Source organism: Nerophis lumbriciformis, linkage group LG17, assembly GCF_033978685.3.
Source record: "Nerophis lumbriciformis linkage group LG17, RoL_Nlum_v2.1, whole genome shotgun sequence".
Lineage (NCBI taxonomy): Eukaryota > Metazoa > Chordata > Actinopteri > Syngnathiformes > Syngnathidae > Nerophis > Nerophis lumbriciformis.
The window spans coordinates 9,342,501-9,363,717 of NC_084564.2; the positions used below are offsets into that span (position 1 = coordinate 9,342,501).

At 36.3% G+C, this 21,217-nt stretch overlaps 1 protein-coding gene across 2 annotated transcripts in view; it reads right to left on the minus strand.

Annotated features, from left to right (window-relative positions):
* Nucleotides 1-21,217, minus strand: part of gbe1b (glucan (1,4-alpha-), branching enzyme 1b) — a 179,738-nt gene that overhangs the window by 29,547 nt on the left and 128,974 nt on the right. Inside the window, exons 13-15 of one of the 2 annotated variants that reach the window (XM_061972402.2) lie at nucleotides 9,920-10,104; nucleotides 1,911-2,041; nucleotides 1,433-1,756 (exon numbers count right to left, since the gene is read on the minus strand). In XM_061972402.2, coding sequence (XP_061828386.1) covers nucleotides 1,645-1,756; nucleotides 1,911-2,041; nucleotides 9,920-10,104 — 428 coding nt within the window. In that variant the 3' untranslated portion in view covers nucleotides 1,433-1,644. Of the gene's footprint in view, nucleotides 1-1,432; nucleotides 1,757-1,910; nucleotides 2,042-9,919; nucleotides 10,105-21,217 lie in introns of those variants that run through there. The other variant, XM_061972401.2, reaches the window with a different exon arrangement.

The window sequence follows — 21,217 nt, forward strand, 5'->3', positions numbered from 1 at the left end:
CCTCCAATCACTATTTAGGAAATAAAAGATGGGATTTGCACCCTTGAAGAGGTTTCAAATATCTGTCAGTCGCATAGAATCTGGTGGATTCATACGCTGAGACTTTGAGCGCGGCAAAGGAACATTTGGGAAAAATACACCTGAAAAAAAAAAAAGGAATGAATCCTCAATGATTGCTAGTGAAATGTGTTTGTCTTGTCTTCAGTATGCTTTAAATATCATTCAAAGTAAAAATGTTTTAACTTTATCAAGCAAAAGTCACAAAACTCAAGTATCAATAATATAGAAAGTTTTGTTTAAAAAGATTTTTGTTTCGTTCAGAAAAATGTTTTAATACATTTTATTTACAAAAAAACAGAATTCTAAAGTTTATTTTTTTATATATTTTATTTTATTTACAAAAAAGAAAAACAGTATAGAAAGTTTGTTGTTATATATATCTTGTATTTTATTTACAAAAAAATACAATAGAACGATTTTTTTATATTTTATTTTATTCACCAAAAAATATTACTATAGAATTAAAAAAAAATGTTTTATTTTATTTACAAAAAAATACTATATAACTTTTTTATATTTTCTTTACAAAAAATACTATCAGCCGTTTTTTTCATTTAAAATTCCTTTTTTTTTTTTTACAAAAATACAGTAGAACGTTTTTTTCTATTTACAAAATAATCTAATAGTAAGATTTAAAATATTATTTTTTATTTAGGAAAAAAATACTACAAAAATATGGTTTATATTTTTGTAGCATTTTTTATTTTATAAAAAAGAAAAATGCTTAAAAATACAAACTTATTTATATTGTATTTACAAAAATATTATAAATATATATATATATATATACACACATACATACACGTACATATATATACATACATACATACACGTACATATATATACATACATACACATATATATATATATACATACATACATATATACACACACACACATACATACATATATATATATACACATACATATATATATATACACATACATATATATATACATATACAGTATATATATATACACACACAGTGTATATATATATATATATATATATATATATATATACACACACACACACATATATATATATATATATATATATATACACACATATATATATATAAAACTATATATATATATTTTTTTTATTTACAAAAATATAACAATATGGAAAGTTTTTTTTATATATACATATATTGTATTTTATTTACAAAAAATTACATATAGTTTTTTTCTTTACATTTACTTATTTATAATACTATAACATTTTAATAAATATTTTATCTTATTTAAAAAGAAATACTATAGCACTTTCTTCTTTTGTATTTACAAAAATATAAGATATTTTTTTTAATTTACAAAAAAATACCATGAAAAGTTTTTTTTAATATATAATATTTTCATTTGCAGATATACAATAGAAAGTTTAAAAAACATATGTATATTTAATTCTATTCACTAAATATAGTGATTTTTTTTAACATTTCATTTTATTTCCAAAGGAGTATAGGAATGAGTGAAGCCTCCACTACTATGTCTGACCACAGACAAGACACAATGACCTAGCCACACACCTGCATTGCCAGTGAACCACAGCTCCCTCCTGCCAGCAGCGCTCGTGCACCCTTACTTAACTGCAAACAAGACGATTATCTCGCTAGACGCTTGCATTGCCAGCTGTTTCCCCTCAGTGAACCACAGCTCCTCGGTGCAAGCGGCACTCGTGTACAATATTTGACTGCAAAAAATGGAATGATCCGGTAACACACTCGGCTATGTTTCCTTCAACCAACCACAGCATCCCAGTGCCTGCAGCACTCGTGTACCCCGCTTGACTGCAAACAAGACAAGTCTTTTGCTACACACCAGTATTGAAGGAGTGAAAAGGATACCTTCCGGGTGCTTCCACTGCGACCTTGTAGTCCTGAAAGCTCTTGCTGGGGTGGAAGTTGAAGATGAAGAGCACGTTGGCTCTGTCGAACACGATGACCTTGTCCTCCTGGTGCTTGGCGCTGACAAAGGCCTGCAGGGAAACATCAACAACACCCATCAACCAGGAGAACACCTCATTGTCTGAACTTTAGTGTTAGCATGGTTCAATCAGGAGAACACCTTCTCTATCAAGCAAGAATGGGAAAGAATTCCACCTGAAAAACTTCAAAAATGTGTCTCCTCACTCAAGTTCTAAGCAGGCAGATGTGGAAAGTTGATCATTCATAGCACAGACTGTGAGAGACCTGACATGAAAGTGGCGTTCCTTGTTTATGGTTATTAAAAGTCCACAGCAGCAGAATCCAGTCTTGACCTTTTCAGCTCCCACAAAGTTGGCGCCGGCTTGACTGTCGCCGACGACAAAGTTGAGGAGTGCCTGAGGACCTGCTCCTGATTAGCATAGGTGCTACAAGCGCCCTTGTGCTCCTGGTGGCAGGTGAAACATGGCCTGAATCCTCGCAGGGCGTGATTACCTTGGCGCTGATAAACTGCACAGGATTGTGCTTATAGCACCGGCTCAGTCTGAAGGTGATGTCAGTCGCTTTCTCAACTCCTCTCTTCTACACCCCACTTAATATTATTATTATTATTTACTTTGCTCTCCAGCTACCTTCAACAATGCTAGCATATCAGTACACACCTCATCAAAACCTACACAAACTTGTCACAATCGTTTGTGCTGCAAACATTTTTTTTATTAGGTTTTTTTATGTTATTAAGGTGTAATTAACGTGTTATTAATCATAACGAGACCCCCACCTCATCAAAACCTACACAAATTTGTCACAATCGTTTGTACTGCCATTTTTTGGGGGGTTAAACTATTTTTTTTTAATGTTAATAATGTGTAATTAACGTGTTATTAATCATAACTAGACCCCACCTCATTAAAACCTACCCAAACTTGTCACAATTGTTTGTGCTGCAAACATTTTTTTGGTTAAACTACTAGTTTTTTTTATGCTATTAAGGTGTAATTAACGTGTTATTAATCATAACAAGACTTCCCCACCCACCTCATCAAAACCTACACAAACTTGTCACGCTCGTTTGTGCGGCAAACATTTTTTTTAGCTACACTATCATAGTTTTTTAATGTTATTAAGGTTGTAATTAACGTGTTATTAATCATAACTAGACCCCACCTCATCAAAACCTACCCAAACTTGTCACAATCGTTTGTGCTGCAAAAATTTTTTTGAATAAACTATTAGTTTTTTTTATGCTATTAAGGTGTAATTAACGTGTTATTAACCATAACTAGATTGCACCTCATCAAAACCTACACAAACTTGTCACAATCGTTTGTACTGCCATTTTTTTGGGGTTAAACTATTTTTTTTAATGTTAATAATGTGTAATTAACGTGTTATTAATCATAACTAGACCCCCCCCCCCCACCTAATAAAAACTACACAAACTTGTCACGCTCGTTTGTGCTGCAAACATTTTTTTTTAGCTACACTATTATAGTTGTTTAATGTTATTAAGGTTGTAATTAACGTGTTATTAATCATAACTAGACCCCACCTCATTAAAACCTACACAAACTTGTCACAATCGTTTGTGCGGCAAACATTTTTTTGGTTAAACTATTAGTTTTTTTTTAATGTTATTAAGGTGTAATTAACGTGTTATTAATCATAACTAGACCCCCACCTCATCAAAACCTACACAAACTTGTCACAATCGTTTGTGCGGCAAACATTTTTTTGGTTAAACTATTAGTTTTTTTTTAATGTTATTAAGGTGTAATTAACGTGTTATTAATCATAACTAGACCCCCACCTCATCAAAACCTACACAAACTTGTCACAATCGTTTGTACTGCAATTTTTTTTGGGGTTAAACTATTTTTTTTTAATGTTAATAATGTGTAATTAACGTGTTATTAATCATAACTAGATTGCACCTCATCAAAACCTAAACAAACTTGTCACAATCGTTTGTACTGCAATTTTTTTTTGGGCTAAACTATTTTTTTTTAACATTAATAATGTGTAATTAACATGCTATTAATCATAACTAGACCGCACCTCATCAAAACCTACACAAACTTGTCACAATCGTTTGTACTGTCATTTTTTTGGGGGGGTTAAACTATTTTTTTAATGTTAATAATGTGTAATTAACATGTTATTAATCATAACTAGACCCCCCCCCCCCCCCACCTAATAAAAACTACACAAACTTGTCACGCTCGTTTGTGCTGCAAACATTTCTTTAGCTACACTATTATAGTTGTTTAATGTTATTAAGGTTGTAATTAACGTGTTATTTCTCATAACTAGACCCCACCTCATCAAAAACTACACAAACTTGTCACAATCATTTGTGCGGCAAACATTTTTTTGGTTAAACTATTAGTTTTTTTTATGTTACTAAGGTGTAATTAACGTGTTATTAATCATAACGAGACCCCCACCTCATCAAAACCTACACAAACTTGTCACAATCGTTTGTACTGCCAATTTTTTTTGGGTTAAACTATTTTTTTTAATGTTAATAATGTGTAATTAACGTGTTATTAATCATAACTAGACCCCCCCCACCTAATAAAAACTACACAAACTTGTCACGCTAGTTTGTGCTGCAAACATTTTTTTTAGCTACACTATTATAGTTTTTTAATGTTATTAAGGTTGTAATTAACGTGTTATTAATCATAACTAGTACACACCTCATCAAAACCTACACAAACTTGTCACAATCATTTGTACTGCAATTTTTTGGGGGGGCTAAACTATTTTTTTTTAATGTTAATGTGTAATTAACATGTTATTAATCATAACTAGACCCCACCTAATCAAAAACTACACAAACTTGTCACGCTCGTTTGTGCTGCAAACATTTTTTTTTAGCTACACTATTATAGTTTTTTAACGTTATTAATCATAACGAGACCCCCACCTCATCAAAACCTACACAAACTTGTCACAATCGTTTGTGCTGCAAACATTTTTTTGGTTAAACTATTAGTTTTTTTTTTATGCTATTAAGGTGTAATTAACGTGTTATTAATCATAACTAGATTGCACCTCATCAAAACCTACACAAACTTGTCACAATCATTTGTACTGCAATTTTTTTTGGGCTAAACTATTTTTTTTAAATGTTAATAATGTGTAATTAACATGTTATTAATCATAACTAGACCCCACTTAATCAAAAACTACACAAACTTGTCACGCTCGTTTGTGCTGCAAACATTTTTATTTATTTACACTATTATAGTTTTTTAATGTTTTTAAGGTGTAATTAACGTGTTATTAATCATAACTAGACCCCCCCCCCCCCCCCACCTAATCAAAAACTACACAAACTTGTCACGCTCGTTTGTGCTGCAAACATTTTTATTTATTTACACTATTATAGTTTTTTAATGTTTTTAAGGTGTAATTAACGTGTTATTAATCATAACTAGACCCCCACCTCATCAAAACCTACACAAACTTGTCACAATCGTTTGTGCTGCAAACATTTTTTTGGTTAAACTATTAGTTTTTTTTATGTTATTAAGGTGTAATTAACGTGTTAATCATAACAAGACTCCCCCCCACCTCATCAAAACCTACACAAACTTGTCACAATCGTTTGTGCTGCAAACATTTTTTGGGTTAAACTATTAGTTTTTTTTTTATGTTATTAAGGTGTAATTAACGTGTTATTAATCATAACAAGACTCCCCCCCCCCCCCCCCCCCCCACCTCATCAAAACCTACACAAACTTGTCACAATCGTTTGTGCTGCAAACATTTTTTGGGTTAAACTATTAGTTTTTTTTTTATGCTATTAAGGTGTAATTAACGTGTTATTAATCATAACTTGATTGCACCTCATCAAAACCTACACAAACTTGTCACAATCATTTGTACTGCAATTTTTTTTGGGCTAAACTATTTTTTTTAAATGTTAATAATGTGTAATTAACATGTTATTAATCATAACTAGACCCCACTTAATCAAAAACTACACAAACTTGTCACGCTCGTTTGTGCTGCAAACATTTTTATTTATTTACACTATTATAGTTTTTTAATGTTTTTAAGGTGTAATTAACGTGTTATTAATCATAACTAGACCCCCACCTCATCAAAACCTACACAAACTTGTCACAATCGTTTGTGCTGCAAACATTTTTTTGGTTAAACTATTAGTTTTTTTTATGTTATTAAGGTGTAATTAACGTGTTATTAATCATAACAAGACCCCCCCCCCCCCACCTCATCAAAACCTACACAAACTTGTCACAATCGTTTGTGCTGCAAACATTTTTTGGGTTAAACTATTAGGTTTTTTTTTATGCTATTAAGGTGTAATTAACGTGTTAATCATAACTAGATTGCACCTCATCAAAACCTACACAAACTTGTAACAATCATTTGTACTGCAATTTTTTTGGGGCTAAACTATTTTTTTTAAATGTTAATAATGTGTAATTAACATGTTATTAATCATAACTAGACCCCACTTAATCAAAAACTACACAAACTTGTCACGCTCGTTTGTGCTGCAAACATTTTTATTTATTTACACTATTATAGTTTTTTAATGTTTTTAAGGTGTAATTAACGTGTTATTAATCATAACTAGACCCCCACCTCATCAAAACCTACACAAACTTGTCACAATCGTTTGTGCTGCAAACATTTTTTTGGTTAAACTATTAGTTTTTTTTATGCTATTAAGGTGTAATTAACGTGTTATTAATCATAACAAGACTCCCCCCCCCACCTCATCAAAACCTACACAAACTTGTCACAATCGTTTGTGCTGCAAACATTTTTTGGGTTAAACTATTAGTTTTTTTTTTATGCTATTAAGGTGTAATTAACGTGTTATTAATCATAACTTGATTGCACCTCATCAAAACCTACACAAACTTGTCACAATCATTTGTACTGCAATTTTTTTTGGGCTAAACTATTTTTTTTAAATGTTAATAATGTGTAATTAACATGTTATTAATCATAACTAGACCCCACTTAATCAAAAACTACACAAACTTGTCACGCTCGTTTGTGCTGCAAACATTTTCTTTTAGCTACACTATTATAGTTTTTTAATGTTATTAAGGTTGTAATTAACGTGTTATTAATCATAACGAGACCCCCACCTCATCAAACCTACACAAACTTGTCACAATCGTTTGTGCTGCAAACATTTTTTTGGTTAAACTATTAGTTTTTTTTTAATGCTATTAAGGTGTAATTAACGTGTTATTAATCATAACGAGGCCCCCACCTCATCAAAACCTACACAAACTTGTCACAATCGTTTGTACTGCAATTCTTTTGGGGGTTAAACTATTTTTTTTAATGTTAATAATGTGTACCGGTAATTAATGTGTTATTAATCATAACTTATGGTTAAACTATCAGTTTTTTAAATTCTTAACATGTAATTAACATGTTACTAATCATATTTAAACCCCACCTCATCAAAACCTACCCACATTTGACACCATCGTTTGTGCTGCAAACATTTTTTTGGTTAAACTATTATAGTTTTTTTTTAATGTTATTAACATGTGATTAATGTAACACTAATCATAACTAGACCCCACCTCATTAAAACCTACCCAAACTTGTCACAATCGTTTGTGCTGCAAACATTTTTTTGGTTAAACTATTATAGTTTGTTGTTAAGGTGTAATTAACGTGTTATTAATCATAACTAGACCCCACCTCATCAAAATCTACACAAACTTGTCACAATCGTTTGTGCTGGAAAAATATTTGGTGTAATTTATAGATTTTTATGTTAACATGATATATTATATACAAACCCCGTTTCCATATGAGTTGGGAAATTGTGTTAGATGTAAATATAAACAGAATACAATGATTTGCAAATCATTTTCAACCCATATTCAATTGAATGCACTACAAAGACAACATATTTGATGTTCAAACTCATAAACTTTTTTTTTTTTTTTTGCAAATAATAATTAACTTAGAATTTCATGGCTGCAACACGTGACAAAGAAGTTGGGAAAGGGCATGTTCACCACTGTGTTACATGGCCTTTCCTTTTAACAACACTCAGTAAACATTTGGGAACTGAGGAGACACATTTTTTAAGCTTCTCAGGTGGAATTCTTTCCCATTCTTGCTTGATGTACAGCTTAAGTTGTTCAACAGTCCGGGGGTCTCCGTTGTGCTATTTTAGGCTTCATAATGCGCACACATTTCAATAGGAGACAGGTCTGGACTACAGGCAGGCCAGTCTAGTACCCGCACTCTTTTACTATGAAGCCACGTTGATGTAACACGTGGCTTGGCATTGTCTTGCTGAAATAAGCAGGGGCGTCCATGGTAACGTTGCTTAGATGGCAGCATATGTTGCTCCAAAACCTGTATGTACCTTTCAGCATTAATGGCGCCTTCACAGATGTGTAAGTTACCCATGTCTTGGGCACTAATACACCCCCATACCATCACAGATGCTGGCTTTTCAACTTTGCGCCTATAACAATCCGGATGGTTCTTTTCCTCTTTGGTGCGGAGGACACGACGTCCACAGTTTCCAAAAACAATTTGAAATGTGGACTCGTCAGACCACAGAACACTTTTCCACTTCGTATCAGTCCATCTTAGATGAGCTCAGGCCCAGCGAAGCCGACGGCGTTTCTGGGTGTTGTTGATAAACGGTTTTCGCCTTGCATAGGAGAGTTTTAACTTGCACTTACAGATGTAGCGACCAACTGTAGTTACTGACAGTGGGTTTCTGAAGTGTTCCTGAGCCCATGTGGTGATATCCTTTACACACTGATGTCGCTTGTTGATGCAGTACAGCCTGAGGGATCGAAGGTCACGGGCTTAACTGCTTACGTGCAGTGATTTCTCCAGATTCTCTGAACCCTTTGATGATATTACGGACTGTAGATGGTGAAATCCCTAAATTCCTTGCAATAGCTGCTTGAGAAAGGTTTTTTTAAACTGTTCAACAATTTGCTCACGCATTTGTTGACAAAGTGGTGACCCTCGCCCCATCCTTGTTTGTGAATGACTGAGCATTTCATGGAATCTACTTTTATACCCAATCATGTCACCCACCTGTTCCCAATTTTCCTGTTCACCTGTGGGATGTTCCAAATAAGTGTTTGATGAGCATTCCTCAACTTTATCAGTATTTATTGCCACCTTTCCCAACTTCTTTGCCACGTGTTGCTGGCATCAAATTCTAAAGTTAATGATTATTTGCAAAAAAAAAAAAAGTTTATGAGTTTGAACATCAAATATGTTGTCTTTGTAGCATATTCAACTGAATATGGGTTGAAAATGATTTGCAAATCATTGTATTCCGTTTATTTACATCTCACACAATTTCCCAACTCATATGGAAACGGGGTTTGTAAATAGACACCCCCCACCTTGTCAAAACTTGTGCCGTTTGAGCCGCAAACATTTTTTGTTCAACTATTATGGTTTTTATGTTATTAATGCTTTATGGGGCTGGTTGTGAATCATAAAACGTTAGCAAAAAAACAAACTATAATAGACAAAAACAACATTGGAGCACAAACAGCACAAATGAATGGGACACGTTTGAGGGGATTTTGACCTAGTTTGGGGGGGGGGGGGGGGGCTGGTTATGAATAATAACATGCTGATAACACAATAACAAAACACCTATTAAACATTAACATAAAAACTATAATAGTTAAAAAAATGTTTGCATCACAAATATAGCACAAACGAATGTGACAAGTTAAAGCAAGTTTGGGACAAGGTGGGGGCTGGTTAAGAATAATAACATGTTAATAACACATTAATAACATAAAAACTATAATGTTAAAAAAGAATTTGCATCACAAATGTGTGGGTAAGTTTCAGACAAGGTGGGGGGCCAACTACACCCAGGTATCCATGCACACTGTACAAAAAGGTGGTTAGGGCGTGCTTACCGGGGGGGCGGCCAGCCAGCCGTATTTGTCCTCGGTGCGGTTCATGTCGCGGTCGAAGGCGTAGAGCTGACTGTAGCGCAGGTGCGCGGCGTCCAGCAGGTTGAACTGCCGGCGGGCGTAGTGGTAGCTCTCGTTATTGCCTTTGCGGGGGAAATCCAACCACTCAGGGTGACCGAACTCATTGCCTGCAGCACAGAAAGAAAAATGTGTGGATTAGCATACGTGCGATATGAGCGTCTTTGTCGGCCGGCGACCTTTTCCTAATCCAACCTTTTTCTTTTAATCGCCACCTAAAGCTTTGATATCACGCAGGAACCTTGCCCACAGCACTTCCTGTTTCTTCTGGCTTCAAAGACCTTGACCACGCCAAGACCAGACAGTCCGTGTCAGGGTGTCCAATTTCCTATTATTTTGACGCACTCTACAGACAAAAATGAATAGTCTCATTGTACAAACCCCGTTTCCATATGAGTTGGGAAATTGTGTTAGATGTAAATATAAACGGAATACAATGATTTGCAAATCATTTTCAACCCATATTCAGTTGAATATGCTACAAAGACAACATATTTGATGTTCAAACTGATAAACTTTTTTTTTTTGCAAATAATCATTAACTTTAGAATTTGATGCCAGCAACACGTGACAAAGAAGTTGGGAAAGGTGGCAATAAATACTGATAAAGTTGAGGAATGCTCATCAAACACTTATTTGGAACATCCCACAGGTGTGCAGGCTAATTGGGAACAGGTGGGTGCCATGATTGGGTATAAAAGTAGATTCCATGAAATGCTCAGTCATTCACAAACAAGGATGGGGCGAGGGTCACCACTTTGTCAACAAATGCGTGAGCAAATTGTTGAACATTTTAAGAAAAACCTTTCTCAACCAGCTATTGCAAGGAATTTAGGGATTTCACCATCTACGCTCCGTAATATCATCAAAGGGTTCAGAGAATTAGGAGAAATCGCTGCACGTAACCAGCTAAACCCGTGACCTTCGATCCCTCAGGCTGTACTGCATCAACAAGCGTCATCAGCGTGTAAAGGATATCACCACACGGGCTCAGGAACACTTCAGAAACCCACTGTCAGTAACTACAGTTGGTCGCTACATCTGTAAGTGCAAGTTAAAACTCTCCTATGCAAGGCGAAAACCGTTTATCAACAACACCCAGAAATGCCGTCGGCTTCGCTGGGCCTGAGCTCATCTAAGATGGACTGATACAAAGTGGAAAAGTGTTCTGTGGTCTGACGAGTCCACATTTCAAATTGTTTTTGGAGACTGTGGACGTCGTGTCCTCCGGACCAAAGAGGAAAAGAACCATCCGGATTGTTATAGGCGCAAAGTTGAAAAGCCAGCATCTGTGATGGTATGGGGGTGTATTAGTGCCCAAGACATGGGCAACTTACATTTCTGTGAAGGCACCATTAATGCTGAATGGTACATACAGGTTTTGGAGCAACATATGTTGCCATCCAAGCAACGTTACCATGGACGCCCCTGCTTATTTCAGCAAGACAATGCCAAGCCACGTGTTACATCAACGTGGCTTCATAGTAAAAGAGTGCGGGTACGAGACTGGTCCGCCTGTTATCCAGACCTGTCTCCCATTGAAAATGTGTGGCGCATTATGAAGCCTAAAATACCACAACGGAGACCCCCGGACTGTTAAACTTAAGCTGTACATCAAGCAAGAATGGGAAAGAATTCCACCTGAGAAGCTTCAAAAATGTGTCTCCTCAATTCCCAAACGTTTACTGAGTGTTGTTAAAAGGAAAGGCCATGTAACACAGTGGTGAACATGCCCTTTCCCAACTACTTTGGCACGTGTTGCAGCCATGAAATACTAAGGTAATTATTATTTGCAAAAAAAAAAGAAAAAGTTTATGAGTTTGAACATCAAATATGTTGTCTTTGTAGTGCATTCAATTGAATATGGGTTGAAAAGGATTTGCAAATCATTGTATACCGTTTATATTTACATCTAACACAATTTCCCAACTCATATGGAAACGGGGTTTGTACAACTGTCCAAACATCCGGCGTGCATGGAGTCAATGCCACACGCAACAGTGGTGATGCACTCCCAGAGATGTTACTTGTTGACCCCTTATCATCACAACGTAGTCAAAATTTCCACAAACCTGCCTCATTCATTTGTGCTGCAAAAGTATTGGGTCAAACTAATATGGTTTTGATGCTATTAATTATTATAGACTTTATGTTATGTTTTATTATTCACAACAAGCCCCCAACGTTGTCAAAATCACAACAAACTTTTCCCAATCGTTTGTGCTGCAAATATTTGTTGTCTAACTACAGTGTTGTAGTTTTTCTGTTATTGACTATTAGTTTTTGTCAGAATAATTGTATCTAAGTTATCACAAAACTTTGTGTTACATTGAGTTCAGCTCGCCTTGCGAGAGGACAAAAGCTGTCTTTGATCCTACCAAGCAAAAGGCTTGTAAAACACCACTGTGTAGGATGGGAAGCAACATGAAGGTGTTCTGTTTTCTTTGATGTATTGTAATCCACACAAAGCGGAGAGAAAGCAGGACCTGCCCAAGCTCCAGGCACCTCTTCTTCGAACTGTTTTACGACCTCTTCTTTGAACTGTTTACGACCTTTTCTTTGAACCGACCTTTTCTTTGAACTGTTTTGTATTCAAAGGCGATGACTGTTTACGACCCCCGTCCCTTTAGAAACAGCTGTTGCCATGTAATCAGGGAAAGTCCAAATAAAAGAGGAGGCGCACAATCTTTCATCAGAGCGTGGTGGAGACTGTGCAAGAGTACAGCCCAGACGTTTCTCCTCAATTGAGCCAAATTTAATTATGTCTCTGTTTAATTCCTTGCTTCTTGTCTTGTTTAATAGATGTCATCAGTGTTTGAACCTGACAGTTTTTATGTTATCAATTATTATAGTTTATTATTATAGTTTCTATGTTATTAAATATAACAGTTTTTATGACATTAATTATAATTGTTTTATGTTACTAATTATTGTTTTAATGTTATTACCTATTATAGTTTAGATCAGTGATCCTCAACAGGCGGACCGCGGTCCATGTCCGGACCCAGCGACGTGTCCGTCCGGACCCAGCACGAATTATAGTAAAAAAAAATTTTAAAAAAAAGTTTTAATTTTTTTTAATTTTTATTATTATAATTATAATAATTATAAAAAAATATAATAATTGTATTCATCTGTGAGTTATCGCTAGCGCAAGTCAACGTTCTTCGTTGTTTTTAGTCAAATATCTCCACGTTTCGTTTACACTTCTCGTGTCTCACTCACTCTCTCTCTCTCTCTCTCTCTCTCTCTCTCTCTCTCTCTCTCTCTCTCTCTCTCTCTCTCTCTCTCTCTCTCTCAGAGAGAGAGAGAGAGAGAGAGAGAGAGAGAGAGAGAGAGAGAGAGAGAGAGAGAGAGAGCGAGAGAACGCCACTCTGATTGGCTAATTCCGGGGTATGGGTTGTCATCTCGATCACAACGACGCGCTGATAGGCTGTTACCACCTGGGTCATACACATGTGCAGTGCACAGTGCATGGAACCTTTCGCTGCAGGCACACAGTTGTCTCGTATCGCTACTTCGCTAACTGTTCACTCGTCAGTCACTGAATGTGAATCAAATCACAATGGCATGCTCCAAGTTGGCTCAGGCTGGTAAAAGAAAGGTGGACAGGGAAAACCGACGTTTCAAGGAAGAATGGACAGAGCAATATGTTTTCATCCTACCTATTGCAAGTACCAGACCAATGTGTCTAATATGCAACACTACTGTTGCTCTGGTGAAAAGTGAAAATCTGAAAGAGCACCGCGAATTTGAAGAGACATTTCCTCATGATTCAGAGCTAAGAAAAAAAGAAATCACGAGGCTGAAAAAGTCATATGAAACATCAAGCAAGATTTTTGTTAAATCTATGACACAACAACAAATAGCAACAGAGCAGTAACGTGCGGTGAGGTTGATGGCTGGTGAGGCACTGACTTCATCACAGTCAGATTTACAAACATATGAACCCTAAAGAGTATCTTATTCACCATTTGATTGGCAGCAGTTAACGGGTTATGTTTAAAAGCTCATACCAGCATTCTTCCCTGCTTGGCACTCAGCATCAAGGCTTGGAATTGGGGGTTAAATCACCAAAAATGATTCCCGGGCGCAGCGCCACTGCTGCCCACTGCTCCCCTCACCTCCCAGGGTGTGATCAAGGGATGGGTCGAATGCAGAGGACACATTTTTTCAAAGTTCTTATTTATTTTTGTTTCAAAGAAAATATTTCATGTATTTTATTGGATATTTATTTTATTTTTGTTAATTTTAAGAAAATGTTAAACTACTTACCTCCTGCTACTATATAAGCTTGACCGATAATAAACGGACCCAGCCTGTTTAAAAAAAAACATTTGTGGACCTTCAAGATTTGTACTTGAGGACCCCTGGTTTAGATGATCAATTATTATAGTTTTATGTTATAACGTTCGTTATTGACTATTAAGTTTTATGTTATTAATATAAGTTTAATTTTTTTTAAATGCAAGTTTTTATGTTATTAATTGATATAGTTTTAATTTATTAATATTGTTTTTATGTAATTAACTATGATAAATATTATGTTATTAACTGTTATAGTTATGTTATTAATTATTATAGTTTATATTACTATACTTTTTATGTTATTATAGTCTTTAGGTTATCATTTATCATAGTTTTAACTATTATAGTTATGTTATAATTGATTATGTTTGTAAATGTTTTTTAGTTTAATTGTGGTTTTGATGTTAATAGTTGTCTTGTTATTAATATAATTTGTATGTTTAACTATTATAGTTTTTATGATTCTAATTATTACAGTTTTTATGCTATTATTCATAGTTTATATGTTATTAATGATAGTTTTTATGTTTTTAACTTTTAAAGTTATGTTATTAATTGATATGGTTTAAATGTTATTAATTAATAGTTTTTATGTAATTAACTATTATAGCTATGTTAACGGTTATAGTTTTTATGTTATCATTTATCATACTTTTAATAGTTGTAACTAGTATAGTTTTTAAGTTATAATTTATTATTACTATTTTTTTATGTTTTAGTTATATTATGGTTTTTATGTTATTAATAGTTATGTTATTAACTATTATAGGTTTTGTTATTAATATAGTTTATATTATTAATAGTTTGTATGTTTGTTAACTATTATAGTTTATATATTAATTACTATATTTGTTATGCTATTATTCATAGTTTTTATGTTAATTATAGTTTTTATGGTATTAATACAGCTTTAATGATATTATAATTTTATGGCTTTTATTACTACAGTTTTTATGTAATTAATTATAGATTTTATGTTATTAATTATTCATAATCAGCCCCACTACTGTGTCACAATCTCCCCAAACTTGTCCCAAACGTTTGTGCTGCAATTTTATTTGGTCTAACTATTATAGTTTTTATTTTTTTGGGCTCATTATGAAAAATAGCACACCTGTTATGTTAAAATACTAATGATAGTACAAAACAAGCGTAACTTCTGTTTTAAATTGTAAGTCTTTTGTCAAATGATGTGTTATTTTGTAACCACCACAATGCATCACCACGTGAACCAGGACATTCGCTGCTCCGCTGTCACGGCGGGAGATGACTTAATGGATCCATCACCGGATGTCACGGCAACATCATAAAACAACAGCCGGCTGTAATTGAATTCCCGACAGAGGTGGACGCGCACGTGCCATATTGAAGCCGCACGACAGCAGAACAAAGACGAGTTGTTTATCTGCTCCGCACCTCCAGGAGAAATAATGGCCAAGGTAAAAGGACACAGCAGATTGACAGCTGACAGTGCAGCAGCTGGCTAAGTGCTCGTTAAAGAAGTAGCAAACAGAAAGTCTTATCTGTCACTACTGAACTGCAGCAGCACAGAACAAACTAATAATACAAACCCCGTTTCCATATGAGTTGGGAAATTGTGTTAGATGTAAATATAAACGGATTACAATGATTTGCAAATCATTTTCAACCCATATTCAGTTGAATATGCTACAAAGACAACATATTTGATGTTCAAACTCATAAAAGTAATTTTTTTTGCAAATAATAATTAACTTAGAATTTCATGGCTGCAACACGTGCCAAAGTAGTTGGGAAAGGGCATGTTCACCACTGTGTTACATCACCTTTTCTTTTAACAACACTCAATAAACGATTGGGAACTGAGGAAACTAATTGTTGAAGCTTTGAAAGTGGAATTCTTTCCCTTTCTCGTTTTATGTAGAGCTTCAGTCGTTCAACAGTCCGGGGTCTCCGCTGTCGTATTTTACGCTTCATAATGCGCCACACATTTTCGATGGGAGACAGGTCTGGACTGCAGGCGGACCAGGGAAGTACCTGCACTCTTTTTTTACGAAGCCACGCTGTTGTAACACGTGCTGAATGTGGCTTGGCATTGTCTTGCTGAAATAAGCAGGGGCGTCCATGAAAAAGACGGCGCTTAGATGCAGCATATGTTGTTCCAAAACCTGTATGTACCTTTCAGCATTAACGGTGCCTTCACAGATGTGTAAGTTACCCATGCCTTGGGCACTAATGCACCCCCATACCATCACAGATGCTGGCTTTTCAACTTTGCGTCGATAACAGTCTGGATGGTTCGCTTCCTCTTTGGTCCGGATGACACGATGTCGAATATTTCCCCAAAAAATTTGAAATGTGGACTCATCAGACCACAGAACACTTTTCCACTTTGCATCAGTCCATCTTAGATGATCTCTGGCCCAGAGAAGCCGGGCGTTTCTGGATGTTGTTGATAAATGGCTTTCACTTTGCATAGTAGAGCTTTAACTTGCACTTACAGATGTAGCGACCAACTGTAGTTACTGACAGTGGTTTTCTGAAGTGTTCCTGAGCCCATGTGGTGATATCCTTTAGAGATTGATGTTGGTTTTTGATACAGTGCCGTCTGAGGGATCGAAGGTCACGGTCATTCAATGTTGGTTTCCGGCCATGCAGCTTACGTGGAGTGATTTCTCCAGATTCTCTGAACCTTCTGATGATATTATGGAACGTAGACGTTGAAATCCCTAAATTTCTTGCAATTGCACTTTGAGAAACGTTGTTCTTAAACTGTTTGACTATTTGCTCACGCAGTTGTGGACAAAGGGGTGTACCTCGCCCCATCCTTTCTTGTGAAAGACTGAGAATTTTTTGGGAAGCTGTTTTTATACCCAATCATGGCACCCACCTGTTCCCAATTAGCCTGTTCACCTGTGGGATGTTCCAAATAAGTGTTTGATGAGCATTCCTCAACTTTATCAGTATTTATTGCCACCTTTCCCAACTTCTTTGTCACGTGTTGCTGCCATCAAATTCTAAAGTTAATGATTATTTGCAAAAAAAAAAAATGTTTATCAGTTTGAACATCAAATATGTTGTCTTTGTAGCATATTGGGTTGAAAAGGATTTGCAAATCATTGTATTCCGTTTATATTTACATCTAACACAATTTCCCAACTCATATGGAAACGGGGTTTGTAGAATAAGAAAGAACTAGAAAATTCCAGCGGAAATTTTGATGGTCCTGCCATCTGTTCCCTGAACCTCCGGCCAGGGTCGGAGCCGGCATACGTCTAAGATGGCAATACATATCCAAATCTGCCATTTTAGCTTTAAACACACAAAATTAGCCCCCCCCCCAAAAAAAAGCATACAATTTTGTGTGCCAACACTAGCATGATAATATAAGAGACGTTAGCATACTACCAAGAGGATGGCAAGTATCCAAATACTTGCTTGACAGCACCAGGCGTCTTTTTTAGGTTTTACCTGACAAAACTAGCTAAAAACCTAGCATAAAAAGCTAGCATGCTAACATTATCACGCTTATATCAGAGACGTTACCATACTTCCAAGATGGCGCCAAGTATCCAATTACTTATTAGAACTTTTATCTCATATTTTCAACATTTTATCTAGAGATGTCCGATAATAGCTTTTTTGCTGATATCCGATATTGTCCAACTCTTAATTACCGATTCCGATATCAAGCAATATCGATATATACAGTCGTGGAATGAACACATTATTATGCCTAATTTTGTTGTGATGCCCCGCTGGATGCATTAAACAATGTAACAAGGTTTTCCAAAATAAATCAACTCAATTTAAGGAAAAAAATGTCAACATGGCACTGCCATATTTATTATTGAAGTCACAAAGTGCATTATTTTTTTAAACATGCCTCAAAGCAGCAGCTTGGAATTTGGGACATGCTCTCCCTGAGAGAGCATGAGGAGGTTGGGGGGGCGGGGTTGAAGTGGGGGGTAGGGGGTAGCGGGTAGGGGGGGTGTATATTGTAGCGTCCTGGAAGAGTTAGTGCTGCAAGGGGTTCTGGGTATTTGTTCTGTTGTGTTTATGTTGTGTTACGGTGCGGATGTTCTCCCCAAAAGTGTTTGTCTTTTATGTTAGAATGCTTGGATATTCACACAATAATAATAATAATAATAATAATAATTAGGGATGTCCAATAATGGCTTTTTGCCGATATCCGATATTGTCCAACTCTTTAATTATCGATACCGATATCAACCGATACCGATATATGCAGTCGTGGAATTAACACATTATTATGCCTAATTTGGACAACCAGGTATGGTGAAGATAAAGTCCTTTTTTTTAAAATGTATAAAATAAAATAAGATAAATAAATTAAAAACATTTTCTTGAATAAAAAAGAAAGTAAAACAATTTAAAAACAGCTACATAGAAACCAAGGCTGCCCTTTGTCACCGATTCTGTTCATAACTTTTATGGACAGAATTTCTAGGCGCAGTCAAGGCGTTGAGGGGATCTGGTTTGGTGGCTGCAGGATTAGGTCTCTGCTTTTTGCAGATGATGTGGTCCTGATGGCTTCATCTGGCCAGGATCTTCAGCTCTCACTGGATCGGTTCGCAGCCGAGTGTGAAGCGACTGGAATGAGAATCAGCACCTCCAAGTCCGAGTCCATGGTTCTCGCCCGGAAAAGGGTGGAGTGCCATCTCCGGAGGAGTTCAAGTGCCTCGGAGTCTTGTTCACGAGTGAGGGAAGAGTGGATCGTGAGATCGACAGGCGGATCGGTGCGGCGTCTTCAGTAATGCGGACGCTGTATCGATCCGTTGTGGTGAAGAAGGAGCTGAGCCGGAAGGCAAAGCTCTCAATTTACCGGTCGATCTACGTTCCCATCCTCACCTATGGTCATGAGCTTTGGGTTATGACCGAAAGGACAAGATCACGGGTACAGGCGGCCGAAATGAGTTTCCTCCGCCGGGTGGCGGGGCTCTCCCTTAGAGATAGGGTGAGAAGCTCTGCCATCCGGGGGGAGCTCAAAATAAAGCCGCTGCTCCTCCACATCGAGAGGAGCCAGATGAGGTGGTTCGGGCATCTGGTCAGGATGCCACCCGAACGCCTCCCTAGGGAGGTGTTTAGGGCACGTCCGACCGGTAGGAGGCCGCGGGGAAGACCCAGGACACGTTGGGAAGACTATGTCTCCCAGCTGGCCTGGGAACGCCTCGGGGTTCCACAGGAAGAGCTGGACGAAGTGGCTGGGGAGAGGGAAGTCTGGGCTTCCCTGCTTAGGTTGCTGCCCCCGCGACCCGACCTCGGATAAGCGGAAGAAGATGGATGGATGGATGGAGATGGGTTACATAGAAACTAGTAATTAATGAAAACGAGTCAAATTAAGTGTTAAAGGTTAGTACTATTAGTGGACCAGCAGCACGCACAATCATGTGTGCTTACGGACTGTATCCCTTGCAGACTGTATTGATATATATTGATATATAATGTAGGAACCACAATATTAATAACAGAAAGAAACAACCCTTTTGTGTGAATGAGTGGGAGGGAGGTTTTTTGGGTTGGTGCACTAATTGTAAGTGTATCTTGTGTTTTTTATGTTGATTTAATTAAAAAAACAACAACAAAATGATACAGATAATAAAAATAACGATACCGATAATTTCCGATATTACATTTTAAAGCATTTATCAGAGATATTATCGGAAATCTCTAATAATAATAACAATCGTAATAAATAGATAATATTTTGGTGTAGAATCGTACATGTTTACGTTAATGCTTGCATATTCACGACAACTTGTTTATTTAATTTCTTATATTTGAATGTGTCACTTAGTTATTTCATTATAAATAAAGTTGATTTGATTTGATTTACATCACTGAAGTATTTTAATTACTAGTCTGTTCAACTTGAATGTCACAAAACTCCATCAAAATAAAAAGGCTTTTTTTTTTCCACAAAAAATGCACTTTTTTCCATTTTTCAAGCACCAATCAATCAATCAAAGTTTAATTTATACAGCCCTGAATCACGAGTGTCTCAAAGGGCTGCACAAGCCACAACGACAACCTCGACTCAGATCCCAATACTGTTTGTGTTTGGGGTTTTTTTAAGTTGCAATTTGGCCCTTAAAGCTTTCCACGTTCATCTTTTTAATCCCGCCGTTAGAACAACTGATTGGACACGCCTCCCGCCAGGTAATCATTGCTCTTTCACGTCCGCCCACACTCATCCCAGCCGCCATGAAAACAAATGTTGCACCTTAAATCAAATCCTTTCAAAGCCCACGTCATGTTTTTATCAAGCAAGTCAAAGTTCTTCCATGTTCCTATCAGTAAGTCCACAGTGAAGTCGAACACACAGCAAATCATGACAATAGAAATGATCTGTTCCAGTGTCAAACTATCCCACAACTTTCAATATGGACAGCCGATGTAGTAATAGTTTAACTTTCACTTTAGTGTAAAAAGAAGTCAATCCCTGTTAATAATCAAACCAATAAAAACAACAGCTCTTAATATTGATCTGCTACTTTTTGACGATTCAATTCAGAATAGATTCAAACTGATTCTCACAATGTATTATTTGTAGAGATGTCCGATAATGGCTTTTTTGCCGATATCCGATATTCCGATATTGTCCAACTCTTAATTACCGATTCCGATATCAACCGATACCGATATATACAGTCGTGGAATGAACACATTATTATGCCTAATTTTGTTGTGATGCCCCGCTGGATGCATTAAACAATGTAACAAAGTTTTCCAAAATAAATCAACTCAAGTTATGGAAAAAAATGCCAACATGGCACTGCCATATTTATTATTGAAGTCACAAAGTGCATTATTTTTTTTAACATGCCTCAAAACAGCAGCTTGGAATTTGGGACATGCTCTCCCTGAGAGAGCATGAGGAGGTTGAGGTGGGCGGGGGTAGTAGAGGGTAGCGGG